General features: G+C 45.0%; 1 protein-coding gene across 4 annotated transcripts in view; it reads right to left on the reverse strand.

The window, feature by feature from the left end:
• Positions 1-1283: 1283 nt before the first annotated feature.
• The window catches only part of SGK1 (serum/glucocorticoid regulated kinase 1), a 69978-nt gene continuing 55117 nt past the window's right edge, over positions 1284-16144 (reverse strand). The window contains exons 1-12 of one of the 4 annotated variants that reach the window (XM_021540658.4): positions 9297-9775; positions 6644-6719; positions 6137-6212; positions 5601-5705; positions 5072-5155; positions 4832-4963; positions 4437-4549; positions 4111-4234; positions 3677-3772; positions 3410-3565; positions 3213-3302; positions 1284-2509 (exon numbers count right to left, since the gene is read on the reverse strand). In XM_021540658.4, the coding sequence (XP_021396333.1) occupies positions 2342-2509; positions 3213-3302; positions 3410-3565; positions 3677-3772; positions 4111-4234; positions 4437-4549; positions 4832-4963; positions 5072-5155; positions 5601-5705; positions 6137-6212; positions 6644-6719; positions 9297-9534 (1458 nt within the window). In that variant the 5' untranslated portion in view covers positions 9535-9775 and the 3' untranslated portion in view covers positions 1284-2341. Of the gene's footprint in view, positions 2510-3212; positions 3303-3409; positions 3566-3676; positions 3773-4110; positions 4235-4436; positions 4550-4831; positions 4964-5071; positions 5156-5600; positions 5706-6136; positions 6213-6643; positions 7201-9296; positions 9776-16144 lie in introns of those variants that run through there. The other 3 variants (XM_021540659.4, XM_021540657.4, XM_085575230.1) reach the window with 3 other exon arrangements.

Below are 16144 nucleotides of genomic sequence, written 5' to 3' on the forward strand. Positions count from 1 at the left end.
TATGCACAGCTTCGTTGCTTGGCAAGTACAGTTTCATTTTCTATAGAAACAAATTAGCACTATATATTTTAACATCCCTAGCCTACAAAGTCATCGGCACAAAAGATGTTTCAGGAACGTTATAGCAGTGGAAGACTTTGCAGAGCCTGTCAGTGCACTATTCAAAGAGTTTTTGAATGCATGAATTTGAGAGTTTGTTGGGAGTTTGAGGGGGAGGTGACTGCATCTCTTTCAGATAATAACGGGATCTGAAAGGTTTCTTGGCTGCTATAAATTAGCATTTTTGGCTCTGAGTGTGGTCTCCCAGAAACAGTTTATAGCTAAAGCCATACACATTTTTCTGTTCCTACATTGAACAATAAAAGCTGGAAAATTACTGCAGGCTTTTATCTTACAAACATAACGAATAGAAGTACCACCCCTATTAGCAAATTGCTTACACTGCTGTTATCGCAGCAGCCTGAGCAACATTTGACTGTCCAACTTTTCACAGGAACTGCTCCTCTGGATTCTCAGAATTGCTAAGACCAACAGCTGAAGTACCCAGTGGATAATGGGAGCTGTAAAGAAGGTGCAGATGCTCAGTTCCTCAGAGAAAAAAGCCATCCATCACCACACAAAAAGAAACTGAATAGGATCACCCCAGAAGTGGTTATCTTGCTTCTTGGCCAGAAGTCCCTCTTGCAGGCCATCTGGTAGCAGTACTCAGTAATAAAAAACTATTTAACAGTTTTAGGTAAACAGCTCCTGAATAGATTTTGGAACACTGGTAAACTCGGGGTACAGTGCACTGCCCCACATCACAGTGGCAAGGTTAGATTCTCCAGGCCGGACTCCCAACAGGAGCTATTTCCATCATCCCATGATAGTCTGTTTCTAGTGTATGTCTGCAATGCTGTGCTAAAACATCTCGTCTTTGTTACCTAAGGACATAATTAAAGTGTAGCTGTGCCTTGTCCACACCAGAGAGTAGTACCTTCACTTTGCTTGAGGCAGAGAAACTAACTCTGGGGAAATGGGAGCACTTGTACCATGAAAGAACACCCACACTGATACACAACCACTCTCAACACACACAGTTGGAAGACCAAGTCATATCCATGTACTTTGCCCAGCTGTATCCACGGTAAGACTTCTATGAGTGCAGTTTGATGGAATAAGCATCACACACCTAAGCCAAATTATCTTAGCCGATTGCCAACTTGGGCTTATTTTTAATTTTTTAAAATCTTGCTAAAAACTTTAAATAAGGTTAAATTAAAATAAGACAGAGTTCATGGAAGTATTTTTCAGGATTTTACTGCAAACCTATGGGTCTGGTCACAAAAAAATATGATACATATAACCATGTTAATTATATTACATTACAATGATGGTATACATTACAAGTAAGTCTGTAAGTTTAAATATACATCTAGAGTTACAACTGAATGTACAGATCTTTACAATACATACAATCAGGAATGAAAATCCCTCAAACCCCAAGACCATAAATAATGCCCATTTTACAGATGATATAGTTTAAACTAAAAAGAGAGAGAAAAAAAAGAAACCAACAGCTTTGACCGACTGCAGCTGGGGCATTTTGGTCCATAAAAACCCTTTCTAAAAATAGAAATCTCTTTTCATAGCAGCAATGCTTTCTTCAAGCATTTGGATACAAGTAATTGTGAGCCCATTTCAATAATTTTAGTTGACAGTATAGATTTACAAAAGAAATTTCAAAATTACACTTAATTTATCTTCCAAATATGGAAGAAACAAACAATGCCCCACATTGTGGTATCCTGCAAGTGTCACACTGATGCTTTAAACTAAGTCCATCTGTAGTACGCAGACCACACACATACCATTTGTTCACATAGTAAACCCACATAAATTAACTGAGAAACACACTCTGCAACAGGGAAAGCTTTGGAGCTCACAAGATCTCATCAGAAAAAAGGCACATTTCATAAAATCCTTATCACGTTCAGATAGATCTTCAGGCAAGGCTTTTCAAGCACAATTACAAAACAGCTTGTTCTTACTCCTACGATCTGCTGTAGCAGTCTATGACAGCAGTAATTTTATTTTTTCTTTCCCAAGGAGACAGCACCACTTTGGGGGAAGAACAAATGGAAATGAAAAGCCTGTAAAGCTCATTTAGAGAGTGATGTGCTCTTCAAAAAAGCTTCCAGCAAACAGTGTAGTTGAAATTAAGGCTGCAAAGCTGCCATGGTGGAAATGTGCAAATTCTCTTTCAAGGTGACTGGTCAACTGGCAGTTCCACCAGAAGGCCAAACAAAAAATAAAAATAATAATTGTTATTATTATTAAAAAAATAACAAAAGAAAAATGTTCACAAGAAAGAGTCCACGGGTGGGGCATACGAGAAGCCCAAAAAAGCCTCAGCAGCTTCTTTGACGCTGGCAGTGATGAGGATGCTGTCTGGGGACTGGCCAATGGAGTTAGGGACTGGCTCATCTGTAAACTCTGGATCAAAGTGTCGCAGGTCACTGGGGCCGCTCTGTGGAAAGGGCAGAAAAGGAATTTAGACCCAAAGATTTTGTGAGTGTGCAATTCAATTCAATATAGAGACAAGCACCCTTGTACTGAGACTCAGTATTATCACCTCAGGCCCACTGTTTAGCAGCCTTTGACAGTTTTAGTTTGACCTTTAGTGAGACATTGTCTCACTAAAAACAAGATTATTCAGTTTAGTATGGCTACACTCCCACTAAGCTCATGCAACAGAAACTAAATGCAAACATGCTACTCTGCCACACAGCAGTTTGCAGTGCAGGACTTTGATCTTCTAGCTATTAAATAAAGTTTATAAAATGCCCAGGAAAGGATGGAGAACAACCTCCACAACCCGATCCCTCACTTTACACATTAGTATCTGACAAGCAAATTGTAATCTGCCACAGGGAAGCTACTTGCTCCCTACACCTCAACTTTCCCTTTGGTAAAATGGGGAGGCTGGGCATCATTTCAAAATTGCCATGCAAATGAAGCATGTGAGAAAACAAAAAAAACAACCAAATTTAGATGGACCATCAGCAAAAAGTCAATTACCACCTATTTTTAACTTTGTTTGGACAGACACAGGGGAAGGAAAGTTGCATTCCCTAAACACAGCCATCCGGCCACTTGCCCCTGGGCACCCCACAAAGACAACTAGTAAAAAGACACTCTCCATGCGCTCTATAATTAGAAGTGATACGTACCACATTTGGGTTAAAAGGGGGTGTAATCTTCTTATTAATGAGATCATCCCAGTTAATTGGGGAGAAGAAGATGTGATTCTTAATCTCCATCTGTTAAGAGAGAAAAAAATAGATTAATTCAGACCCAAGCTAATGTAAACAGTATGGCCCAATCATCCTCCCACACTGCATGTGGGCACTGGCCAGCTTGCACTTACAAAGTCCTCCTTGGCACCAAGTCTCTTTGTCCTGTCCTTCTGCAAGAGGCCTTCCAGAAGATGTCTAGCTGAGTTGGTAATATTTGGCTTCAGCTGCAAAGGTTTGTTCAAGATATTGTCGTACATTTCTGCGGTGTTCCTGCTGTAGAAGGGTGGCTGTGCAAAGCAAAAAAAGGAGGAGTTAATGAGGCTGACAGGTAGGCACGGACTTTCTTGTGGGAAAATGTTGAGTAAGCTAGTTTGATCCGTCATGGATTTGTTGCTTACCAAGCCATAAAGCATCTCGTACAGGACTGCTCCAAGGCACCACCAGTCCACAGTCCGGTCATAGGGCTGCTTATGCAGAACTTCAGGAGCAAGATACTGTGTAAAAGAAGGGAAAGAGCCACGTGAGCCATAGGGATCTTTACAATCAAGAAAGCCCCTCCATTCATGAATGAAAGCAGCTTACTGAATGCAAGCAATATCTAAGCTGAAGGTAAGCTATAATATTTTTACAAACAGGCAGATGGCTTGAGAGCTGCTCTCTCCTACTCAGCAAGCTCCATGTGTCCTACACGTCCTCACTGGCAGCCCTATTATTAGAAGGCCCATAATACCCCCTGCTCACGTAATGAGCCTTACATACACATGGGAGAAGTCAGTTTTCTCTGATAAGAACAGCTCTTGCTGTCGCTCTAAAAGTTATGGGCTGGCCGTACCTCTGGTGTGCCGCAGAAGGTGGAGGTCGTGCCATTGTGCTCTATGTTTTCTTTGCAGAGTCCAAAGTCAGTCAAGACAATGTGCCCCTGTGAATCAAGCAGGATGTTCTCTGGCTTCAAGTCTCTAAAGGAAAAAATTAAAAGATATAATGAAAGTTAGAGAAGGTGCAGTGAGAATATTTTAGTAAACTTCTCTAAAAAGCAACATCTAAGTCACCACAAAATATTAAAAGCAATTCCAAGCTCCTACTGAACTGAACTTTTCAATGCCTATTTAACAAAGCACGTGTTTTTTTCTGTACAACAAAATGAACAGGGCTGCTCACCGATAAACGATGTTCAGGGAGTGCAAGTAGCCCAGTGCACTGGCAATTTCAGCAGCATAAAATCGTGCTCTCGGCTCCAGGAAGCAACGCTCCCTCTGGAGATGGTAGAACAACTACAGGAGACAGAGAGAACAAAGTTGTGTAAACGGCGCCAAAGCCTGTTAACAATGCACTTAATTAGACTCAACATATATAGCAAGGGAGAACAATAGCAGGAAATGGCCTAAGATCCTTCGCTAGTTCAAAACTTGGCAGGCAGAAACATTGAATCTAGTAACTTCTCCCCCACGACTTTTCCCCTTGCAACTTTTTTTGTATTTAAAAGGAAAGGTGAAAATGTCTACCCTACCACCACGCACAAGATAGGAAATACTAATAATTTTCTTACTGCTTACCTCTCCACCATTGATGTAATCCAGGACAAAATACAATTTGTCTGCAGTTTGGAAGGAAAAGTGAAGCCCGACCAGGAAGGGGTGTTTCACATTTTTCAGCAAGACATTGCGCTCTGACATAATGTGCTTCTCCTGAAAACATCAGAAATCCATTAATATTTAGTACACCTGCTTACAGTGGTAGTAGCAGTAAAAATGTTTTTGATGGGCATTTCAATGGCATTGTGAAGGGCAGCTTACCTCCTTCTTCTTCAGGATTGCTTTTTTCTGCAGGACTTTAACAGCATAGAACTGCTCTTCTGCCTTATGCCGTGCAAGAAGGACCTGAAAGTGCATAAAATTGCAGAACTGAGCAATACTGGAATACAGAAAACTTTTAAACAGAACCAGCAACAAGCTTTTAAGTTAGCTGCTGAGCACTGCGCCACATCTCTCTGGTTCAGTGTGCAAACCCTTTGCTGGAAATGCCTGACACTTACCATTCTGGCAGAATAATCTAGCCCAAAGATACTACATCTAGTTTCTTTCTCTTCCAAAAGCAAAGTACATCTATTCTTCACAGCACTAGTGGACTGAATTCCCTGGCTCTTTTATGACTCATTCAAATGTAGTGTCCCTGCTCTTCCTGCTCCCTCTCCCTGCACTGGATGTGCTCAGGTTTGGTTAAAGGGACAACCATTCACCAAAGGCAGTACAAACCCTACTCTCCAGTAGGCCATAGAAGAGCTTGAGAGTAAATAAATTTAAATAAAAATAAAGTTACACTTACCTTCCCAAAACTGCCTTTTCCAATCACTTTTAAGAAATGAAAGTCTGATGGTTTGGCATGTGGGTTGGATGATGGGCCGAGATTGATCTGCTGTGAAGGACTGGGCTAAAAAACAGAAACCACGTTCATTAAAACAGTTCAGCAGTGAGAGTACCAACAATTTATAATTTTAAAAAATGTAAATGAAATGACCTTGAAAATAAAGATTAACACTCTTATTGCCACTAAAACTTGATGTCTAACAGATAAACTAACAGGTACTGCCTAAGAAAAGTCTAACAACCATAGCATAATTAAAAGTGCTTGTTGAAGTTTTAAGACACATTCCATAATGAAATAACTCATAATACTTTTTAAACATTTTTTCTTTATGTTTGAAACAGAGTGTTTCAGTCTAACCTAATTATTCTTTTTTGTTTACATTAGTGTGCTATGAGTTTGCACTAATGCAATACTCATTATGCTGATTTTGCTACACTCCTACTAGTGACCGAATTGATGTTCTAAAAACGTCACACTGAGTAAAATCTACTTACTGGAGGAGAAGGATTAGCATTCATAAGTTCAGGCTCTTGAGGCTGAGAGATTTTCAAGATAGACTGAACTTCAGGGCTGCAAGGATAAGAGTACACACGATTAGGAGTTACCAGGAGCAGTGCAGGCAGATCTTTCCACCAGAGGGCAAGCACGTATCGTGGAACAGTTCTGCTTGAGCCTACTACAGAAGCCAATCGAAAACAATCTATTCGATTCAAAGAGTAAATTTTTCGATTGACAGTAAGTTCCATCATGCAAAGAAATTTATATATACTCCAAGTAAAACACAAAATAGGAACGGGTCACTAGAAAACTCCGACTTATTCGTTCCAAACCCAGCTCATGGAAATTGTTGCAAAGTGACTAACACCTCAACAAGACAAATAGAGTCTTCCGCAACAGTAATGCCAGAGGAATTACAGTAAGCAAACATAATTTTTAAACTAGATCTCGCAAAATCTAGTGATATTTGTGACTGAAAGTCCCCCAAAATTTCTGATACTTACTGCTTGCATGCATAGGAGTTGGTGGCTATCTTCTGAATGAAATCGTTTAGACCCATTCTTCTCTGCTTCATGAAAGCTATAAAAGTAAAAGGAGAAACAAAATCGTTAAGCCACCCTGACAGAAAATTCACAGCCTCTTGAGCATCTTGGAAGAAGACCTCGCGCTGCTCACCGATGAGGATAGCCACCATCCCCCTCATCTTCGAGTAAGTTAAGGTAGGACCAGACGCCTCGGCTGCTTTCACGGTCATTTTCAAGCGAGAGGGGGCTCCACAGCAAGAGCCGAGCACCACCAGCTCCCAGCACCGCACTGCCTTGGCGAAGCACCCGACGCCGTTTAAGTGGCGGCGGTGATGGGCGGGACCGGGGCGGGGCGGCGACGATCGCGCCCCCCTCGACGTCCTTTGCGGGGCGGCCAGCGGCCGCCTCGGGGGATGTCGAGGGTGGGAGGGTAAGGCAATCGTCGCTGCCTTTACCACCGCCCTACCTTGAGCGCAACCCTCAGGGGAGCCCCCACACAGCACCCCCGCAGGAGCTTGCCCCAGGATGCCGAGCATCCACAGGCAAAGGAATCAAATCCCTTTTTTTTCTGCTTGACAGCAAACTCCCGTAACCCCGGTGCGCTCTCGCTCCCCCTCCTCTCTTTTGATCCGGCCCCACTTATTTCAGTTATATAAAGTTGAAATCTGGCTCTGTCTTTAGGACGACCACCTCTTCTGGAAAGTGTAGGTGTCCCTCCCACCACCACCCCGCAGCCTGCGTCCGCTCCCGGTCCCGCCGCACCGGCTGAGCGGCGATAAGGGACGCCGACGTTTCCCTGAAGGAGCCGCAGTGACTCAGAAGAACAAAATTTCCTGCCCGGTTTTCAATAAAACAAACAAATGTCCCTTCTGTGCACTGCCCTTATCCTGGCTGGGACACAACTAAAAGGAAAAGGAAAAAAAAGTATTTTTTAATGCCAAAAAGGGAAACAACGGGGAAAAAATAATCCGTTCCCTGAACTTGGAGGAGAGCACAGAAATCTGCTTCTAGAAAAGCTGGGGAGATGACCAAGGGCTGGACAAGTGCAGTAATGGGGGATGGGGGGAGAAAAAGGGAAACAGCCCCTCTCTGCAGATTTTGTTTTTACTGTATACGGTCACTTGGGAACACCGTGTACCCGGGATTTAATGGCTCGGTCGCTTCCCTGGGGCACACCAGGAGCGCTGGTGCATGCACGGCGCCCAAGGTGAAAGGATGTAGCCGGGACCCTCCTCCCGGGGGACGCGGGAAGGGGCGGCGAGCAGTACCACGGCCTCCCGCCAGGCTCCTCCGCCGGGGCTTATCCCGCCCGCAGCCCTGGCACGGATCAGGCGCGTCTGGGGGCTGCCGAGCTCCTGCGCCCTACAGGCGGCTGGAAGTTTCCACCCGACGGGGTGTTGTTCATGCGCGTGTTTCGCCTCGCTGTCTGAAAGAAGGGCGCTGGGTTGCGGCCAGCGGCTCCAGCTGCAACCTGCCCCCGTCCTCCCCCCGCCCGGAGACCGTCTTTTTACTCTTTATTTTCTTTTTTTTTTTTTTTCTCTGCAGCCGCTGCTGCTGCCTCCCCCCACAACCACTGCCGGCCGCTGGGTGGCATCCCTCGGCAGCCGCCTGCGCCCTCCGCTCGCGGGGATGGCAAGAACCGCAGCACGACAGCCGCCAAAGGCAGCAGCTCACCTTGAACAGCAAGATGGATGGCTCGGAGGGGAGAGAGACCCCTGCGAAATGGGCACAGGTCTTACAAAGGTGCTGCAAAGGCGTTATAGGGAAAAAGCAAAGAGGGAGGATTGCCGGCTCCGCTCCCAGCCTCCGGTGTCCTTCCCGGAGCAAGGGGCCCTTGCCCGGCCCCGCCGTCCCGGTTCGGGGAAGTGGAAGGGAGACGGCGCCAGGGAAGGAAGCGGCGACGGGAGAAGCAAGGAAATGCAGACTACAGCTGGCGGGGCTCTAGGTTCTCCCACTTGTGGCTTTCCACACTCTGTTACACACAGAAATTGCCACTCTCATTGATATAAGTGGAGAACAAAAAAAAAAAATCCCCACAACAAAATTTGGAATTTAAAACTATCCTCAAAAAACTCCTATTGATAGATTGAAAGAGACGTAGACCGTTTTCTCTGCCCCTTCGTACTGTTTTCAGAGTACTGCTGTTAAAAAACACTCGAGATTCAGTTTGGAGGGTTACCAGTGTCACTGCCCTCTGCCCCCTGGCATCTCCAGGCTACACGACGATAGCCCCCGGCACTTTCCAGTCGGCTGTGCACAGAGGCAAGCAGCTCCCAGCCCCCGGGCAGTCTCCGGGCAGAACCCACCCGCAGTTCTGCACAGCTTGCCAGAGGCTGACACCCACTGTCGTCCTCCCGGCTCAGCCGCGGGCCCCCACGCCGCCCGCAAGCGCCTCCGCTCCAGCCGGCTACACCGGCGCCCTCGCCCCCGCTCTGCGTCGGTCTTTTTGCAAGAACTCCGCTGCTCTCGCCAAGTCACCTGGCCTCTGTTCGTGCCAAGCGCTGCCTCGGCTGTCTCCCACACGCACCCGCCTGTATCCCCCGGTGCATCGCTGCGCGGGGACCCCGCTGCTGGAAGGGCTCTTTTCCCCGTGGAGAACAGTTCTCCTGGCAGGGCGGAGCGGTGAACTCACCTTTCAGCGACGACTTCTCCTCTTTGCCCCTCATCTTGCTGCCTGCCGGGACCGCGGGCGCGGCGCGGCGGCGCGGAGGCTGTGCCTGGGCTCCCGCTCCCGGCCGCTGCTGCAATCCCGAATAACTCCCCTTCCTGGCCGGGCGGCCCGCAGGCAGGAGGGAGGCGGCGAGGGCGGCGAGGCCGGCCGGCGCTCCCGCTGACCCCTTTATGGACGCACTATCGAGGGCGGCTGACATGCGGGAGCGTTATAAAGTTCAGCACGGGCCGCCCCGCACACTCTGCCCCGTTGCAACATCACCCTCAAAATTACTGTAATCAGCGCGCACACACAAACACACGCACGGGCGGAGCGGGGCGGGGGGGCCGCTCCGGCCCTCCCTGACCTGCCGGCCGCGGCCGGCCCTGCCCCACGGAAGCTTGCGCTGCCCACGCTGCCCCGGCCAGGGCGCGGTGCGAGCGGCCGCGCACCCACGGCACGGGTCCTGCGCCCCCTCCCCTCCGCCCCGGCACGGGCAGAGGCGGGGCGGGGGCCGCTGCGCTGCTGCCCGAGGGGGGCCCGGAGCTGCGGCCACCGGCCGGGCTTCCCCGGCGGCCGGATAGCGCCGGGGCGGGACCGGCGCCCCGCTCCGACCTGGCACCCTGCGCCTTCCGCCGGCAGCGCCCCGGCGGCGCGCCCCGGCCGCGCGGCACCGCTGCCCCGCCGCCGCCCGGGCCGGCGCCGCGCTCCCCCGGCCGCGCCCCGCCGCGGGAAGCCGCTGTCCCTCCGTGCGGCACCCACCTGCGCCCGGCCGGGCCCTCGCCCCCTCCCCGTGCTCCTGCCTCGTAGCAGCGATGCGCTTAACGTGGAAGGGAGGAATGCCACCCAAGGGACGAATTATTATGTTATTAGTTAAAATTAATGCGGCGTTTTAAGCTGATGAACTGGGTTCTCCAAAGCCCGGGGTGTCCTAAGCTGCGTTTTTAAACTCCTTACAGTGACAGCAGCAAGCCTCAAGAGTTAAAAGGCATGAGAGAACACAAGAAAGGAACAAGTAATAAAAGATCCCCTTTCTCAGGTGCCAAGTCTTATTGAAAAGCATCAGACACCATGAATATCTCAATAACTGCATCAAAAAATTGTATTGACAATGGTGTAGGGTTGTACAGCTAAAAAGTAAATGCAAGAAAATAATCAAAGAATCACAGTGATGTTCCACACTCATGTTAATCTTCTACCTCAGCCTAAAAAAATTGACAAACTGTCCTGAAATTCTAAATTAAGTGATTTTCAAAGCAAAATGAATAATGATAAAGAAAGAAAGGGAAACTCCACACACATAATACTAATACTAATACACACAATACTCTTTGCCCCAGGATGTGCACACTCCAAAAGAATGGGTGAGATCAAGAACGGATGGACAGATCAATAGGGAAGAAACACCCAATATTTAAGTACACAGGCAGCATGTCTGACCTAAAATGTTCCTGTATCACAAATCCTTGGAAGCCAGGGATGGCTTGAAGCATATCCCTGAATAGTTGCCTGTTTTTTCCTTCTCAGGTAATATTGCAATATTAGATAATGATAACTGACCAGCTAACCTGGTAACCTGGACTGACCTGCATGGACTTTGGGCCCATACTGACATTCTGACAATCTTATACTGCACTTCTGAGTGGCATGATACTGTTTTATTAGCACGAGAAAACTCCAGGAACGGCTGCTCACTGGCAAGAAGGAAGAGAACTGATTAGATTTGTAACCTAATTTGAAACATTTGGCTCTACCAAGTACTTGTATTCCATGTAAAAGTAGCACTAGGTAAACAGATGCTAATCAAGCTCTTCACCATGACAGCATTCAAAACAGGGCCCTGCATCCAGGCTGTGAGAGATGCAGAAAGACACCGACTCTGCTGGAACAAAACACAACATGCTGGCTTACTGGCATGGGTCACCCCAGGGTCCTGCTGACTCAGAGATTGGGACATACCTGAAGTAAAGCCAGGAGGGATGTGAATTGATTTATCTTAAAGAACAAACAGCAGCTCATCACTAGCGTGGGCCTGTATTGCTCAAAGCACTTCAAAGCACATTCAGTAGTAGTTGAGCTGTGTAAATTCTCCCTAGAAAAGCTTCACTGTTTGGAGGGTTTATTAATCTGTGGTGGGCAGGTAGGTGTTAATCCTGCCCAACACTACTTTCAGGGCACACAGAAACTTTTCCCTCTTGCCCTTCAGGAAGACCAGAGGCTTCAGCAGCCCACATGGTAACTGGGACCTGTGAGCTCCCTTCTGATTCTGTACTGCTCCTCGTTGTCTGATGTGGAACTCAGTGCCTCAGTCCTTCAGGAATTCGATTCTCTGATAGCTTCTGAACTTCAGTTTCGGAATTAATTCAATGCTGAATAAATGAATTCCTGCTTGCTTATCTTGCTGAATCAAGACCTAAGGATGCAGCAGGTTCCTAGAATTATTTGGCTGACTCTGGAAGGAAACTTCTTCAAATTCTGCAAATATTTTCACCAGTATTTGGCTTTGGGTTAATTAAATGAAGTTCAGGGTTTGAACTGCAGGAATGACACAGCCCCTAACTACAAAAGACAATGGCACTCCTTAACAGCATCTGTCTTCCGAAGCAAAATATCATAAGCTTTTATTTTCCTCCTGTAAATCCTGAACTGAAGTCTTCAACCTTGTAATTAAGTTTTATGTGCAATAACCCAAACTTTCAGTCAAGACCTTCAGGCTGCCCCACAAATGGTGTCTACCAGTAGTAGCAAACAGATAAGGAACTGAGTAACAACTTTAATAACAACCCAACAGAGATTTTAAATCAGGAGCTTTCAAATGCTGTCAACAGGTCTGCTAGACATTGTGTTGACAGGAAGACATTGTGTTGACTGAAGCCCCTACTGGTCTGAAAAAATCTTAATTGATTTCAGTGTCATATTTTATGAAATACAAATTTGGAACATCTTTTATTTCCCTTTTCTGATGCTTACGGAGCAGATTTACTGCATTGTCATAAGAGGCTTTAGTGCCAAGGGATTATGCTCACAGGATCACAGAGTGATGCAGGGCTGTGCTGAGAAAAAAAAGTAATTCCCATCCTTGTAGAAACCAGTGGAAAATTACAGCATTCTTTAGATGAACTGACCTCTAGTTAAAATAGCTGATAAACAATACCCTGACCTCTATTTTAGTTCCAGCACATGGATTTGAGTCTAACGCAGTTGTTGTCACTGTGACTTTATAAGTAAATGTTGCAGGTATTTCAGCCTGTAGCAGTCAGAGATGACTGCAGAAAAACCATGTTTGTATGCCTTCCTCTGAGCATGTCTTCCTGAGAGTGTGCCACCCCAAGGTTAGTAAAAGTCTTTGCAATATTGTATAGTCTGTCTAGGTTAGAGTCCTCATAAAACTGTACTGGATGACAGATACTTAAATTTATTATTGATATTATGAAATTTAATGTGCTGTGACTGCATAGAATCCGGTCTTATCAGAACTGAATAGTGCTAATATAGAAAAGGAGGTGAAAACATACGATGGAAAAGTGATGAAAAACGAGTCATGAGGAAAATGAAGTTTCTTAGTGATTCTATGAGTTCAGTCTGCTGGTTTCTTTTGGTCACGAGGCAGCCTTATGTGAGGAGCTCCAGAATGAACAGTGTAAGCATATACTGTCAGCTGACTCCTACACTCTGACTTTTTCTTCCTAAACTTTAGTTTTTAAAGGATAATAGCAGAAGGGCATTTAAGCATTTTCTATCAAGGACATAATCTGAACAACTTTCCTTGCACATCTTGGATGAAATAATGTGCTGAAATACAAATGTCAACTGAACTAACCTAGCTATGGGGTCATCTCTTTTTCTCTTATCTCTTCATCTAGTGTTCCACTAGATGTTGGCTACCATGATATCTCAATGTCCTTTATGTGTATTACAAAACCCCGATCATCATGATTGTCATCATCATCAGTTCATTATCTTAAAAGAAAAGATCTCTTTAAGCCTGTAAATCCTCCAGCAACATTGGAGATAAGGTACTAAATGATGCAAACAGTGAGAGAATTTGTCAAAGAGAGGAGTTTATACTAGAGAGAAGTTCAGCTGGGTCCTAACTCAAAACAAGTTCAGTTCTTGGCAATGTGAAAGCAGAGGCCTGATAAAAGAAGATGCATACTGCCAGGTGTCAATGATTTTCCTCTTGGTGATACCATCCTGTCTCTTGCCATTACACTGAGTTTCAATATTCCTTATTATTTGTAGGACATTTTCTTTCAAGTGTTAAAATGAGTCCCAGGCAAAAGTATGCAAAATATGCATGCTGGATAGGTTTTATCTATAGTGATTTGTGTTTAGTGATTTATAACTTTAGGAGATATTGTGTCCCTTGCAGAACCCTGATAAATGTGGGGTTATTATGTATTTCTGAGTGTAGATTAATTAGTCTAAGATAGGGAGCAAGGGAAGAAGTGTTAATTTTGGCCTAGGTAATGGGTCCAAAATGGAGTAAAAATATTTATATATTCATTCATAATATATTTACTTTCCTTAGGTTTTGGTACTCAAATTAGCCACATAGTCATCAAATGTACCTTCCTTGGTCAGAAGAGACAAATAAGCATCCTGAAAGCAACTCAGCACATCTGTGGCCTGAATCAGGAAGTGTCTACTGTTTAGTTGAAGGAGTTTGTTCTTGAAACCCACAGATAAGTAGAGGATGATTTGAATTACAGATTTTTTTTTTTCTCATTTCTGCATTTTTATATGTAAAAGATGTGGAATCACTTCAGAGAATCATTTTGTCAACATATGCTGAGAGAACTGGTAATTTTATTCCTGATCTGTGGGCATTTACGTGAAAGAAAAAAGCCTGTGGCAAGTGGAAAACACCATATATGTGAGCCAGAGATCCCCAGCCTTAGTCCAGTTTAGTCATGGACCTGAAAGAATACTTTTAACATTGTTATAACTCTCCATAGTGCTCCTCAAGGTTCAGTTATACATGTTGTCTTCCAGCTAGCAACCCTGTGTGGTTGTGTGCTGCTGTGGATAGACAAGACATACCAGTTTTCTTGAAATTAATTGACATTATCTTGCCTTGCACTATGTCTGATATAATCTCAGAGAGATGTGAAAATATTTGTTCTATTTTACAGAGGTGGGAATTGAACCACAAGGTAGACAATGTGTCTCATCTGAGGGAGATCCGTGGCAGAACCAAAAATTAAATGCAGAGCTAACTTTCTCCCATGCTAGTATCTGGATTAAGATTACAGCAATATATATTCCATATCTGCCAACCCTATTTGTGTAATTACATTAATTGTAAACAGACAAGTTTTAGATGCCAGAGCAGGCACTGCAGGCATTGCTGTACCTTTGAGAAATGCTACTGAGATATCTGATATTGCTATAGCCCTGGTTCCCTTCCCAGCAGGAGCCATCCATCCCAGTGAAAAATTAGGGACTTGGAACACTGGCACCTAAAAGGCTGTTATTCCAGGAAGGACTTGAATCTAGATTTGTGGGGAAGGAAGGAAGTATTCACACTGAACTGGTGATTGCCACCATCCAACATGTTGGAAATGCCAGGAAAGTGCTCTTCCCACAGCACACGATCACCACATAGAATATTGCAGTAAGACAAAGAAGTCCCACAGGTGTTTCGTAGGCAGGCACAGAAGAAAAAAGCCACAAACATTCTCAACATTAATTTATCTTTTTCATTTCCAGATGCCATTTTCAAACTTGTTCAGTCATTCACTGCACTCAGTCATACACTGAATCTCTTTATAGTGTTTCAGTTAGTCCATTTTTTTAAACACCTTAAGCCAAAAAGTGTATTGGAAACCTTTCCTACATATTTTATTTACTTTGCTAGAAGTTGCCTTTAGTTTTTTGTAATTGCTTTGCGTGACTCCACAAAGAAAAGCTCAAGTGTTTTGTCCATAGATTTACTAGGCTACAAGACCAAAAGAAGATGCTGGAACCTATAACCTGGCTCTCTGTGTAACAACTCTTGCATTTGCTGCTATGTATATCAGGCCCAACATTACCTCTGAGATTTCTTGTCTCTTCCTCTTAACTCATTCTTGACTATCTCCAAATTTTTATCCAGTTCAAGGATAAGAATCAGGAGGTTTGATAAGCACAGACACTCACCCATGCACAGTCATGCAGTGGACCACAGGCTGTGAGTATATGACCTTTCCAGCCTTCAGCAAAGACATCTGCACCACCCCCATGCATCTGCATCTGCTCATCAGCACCCACATGGTGGGTGTTACCAACCCTTGGATCAGCTGTCAGATCTCCCTGTGGGAGCTCTCATCAGCCAGGAGATGAGCAGCTGGGCACAGCCTCTTCAGTGGGCACAGCTGAAGCTGGAAGAAGACGTGTCCCAGCCCACTTAGTGGGCAAGGCATAGTGTCATTGCATTGTTTTTATTAACTTGTAAAAAACAAAAAAGGAATACAGATTTGCAAGCGTCCAAGTAATTGTGATACTTCTGTAATGCTCCTGTCAAAACCTTATAATATGATTTTTTCTTTTTTCAGAAAATGCTTGCATGCAGGAATGGGGAAGAGCAGGTCTATCTGATTGGATTGCTGGTGAATGTGGCTGATACATAATACTCAGTGTGACACTAATCTCTATACTCTCAGTGAGATGACCACAGCACCTCTCTGCCTAGCTGAATATAATACCTCAGTCTTTCACACAAGATGGGCTTAATAACACTACAGAATTTTATTTTAGGTTTTTTTTATAAAAGAAAGAACATGAGAAAGAGAATCAACTATCTCTACATATTTTTAATAGAGTATCAGAAAAATTGAGTCCTGGAACTC

Source organism: Lonchura striata, chromosome 3 (genome assembly GCF_050655825.1).
Source record: "Lonchura striata isolate lonStrDom1 chromosome 3, ASM5065582v1, whole genome shotgun sequence".
In the NCBI taxonomy this organism is placed as follows: Eukaryota; Metazoa; Chordata; class Aves; order Passeriformes; family Estrildidae; genus Lonchura; species Lonchura striata.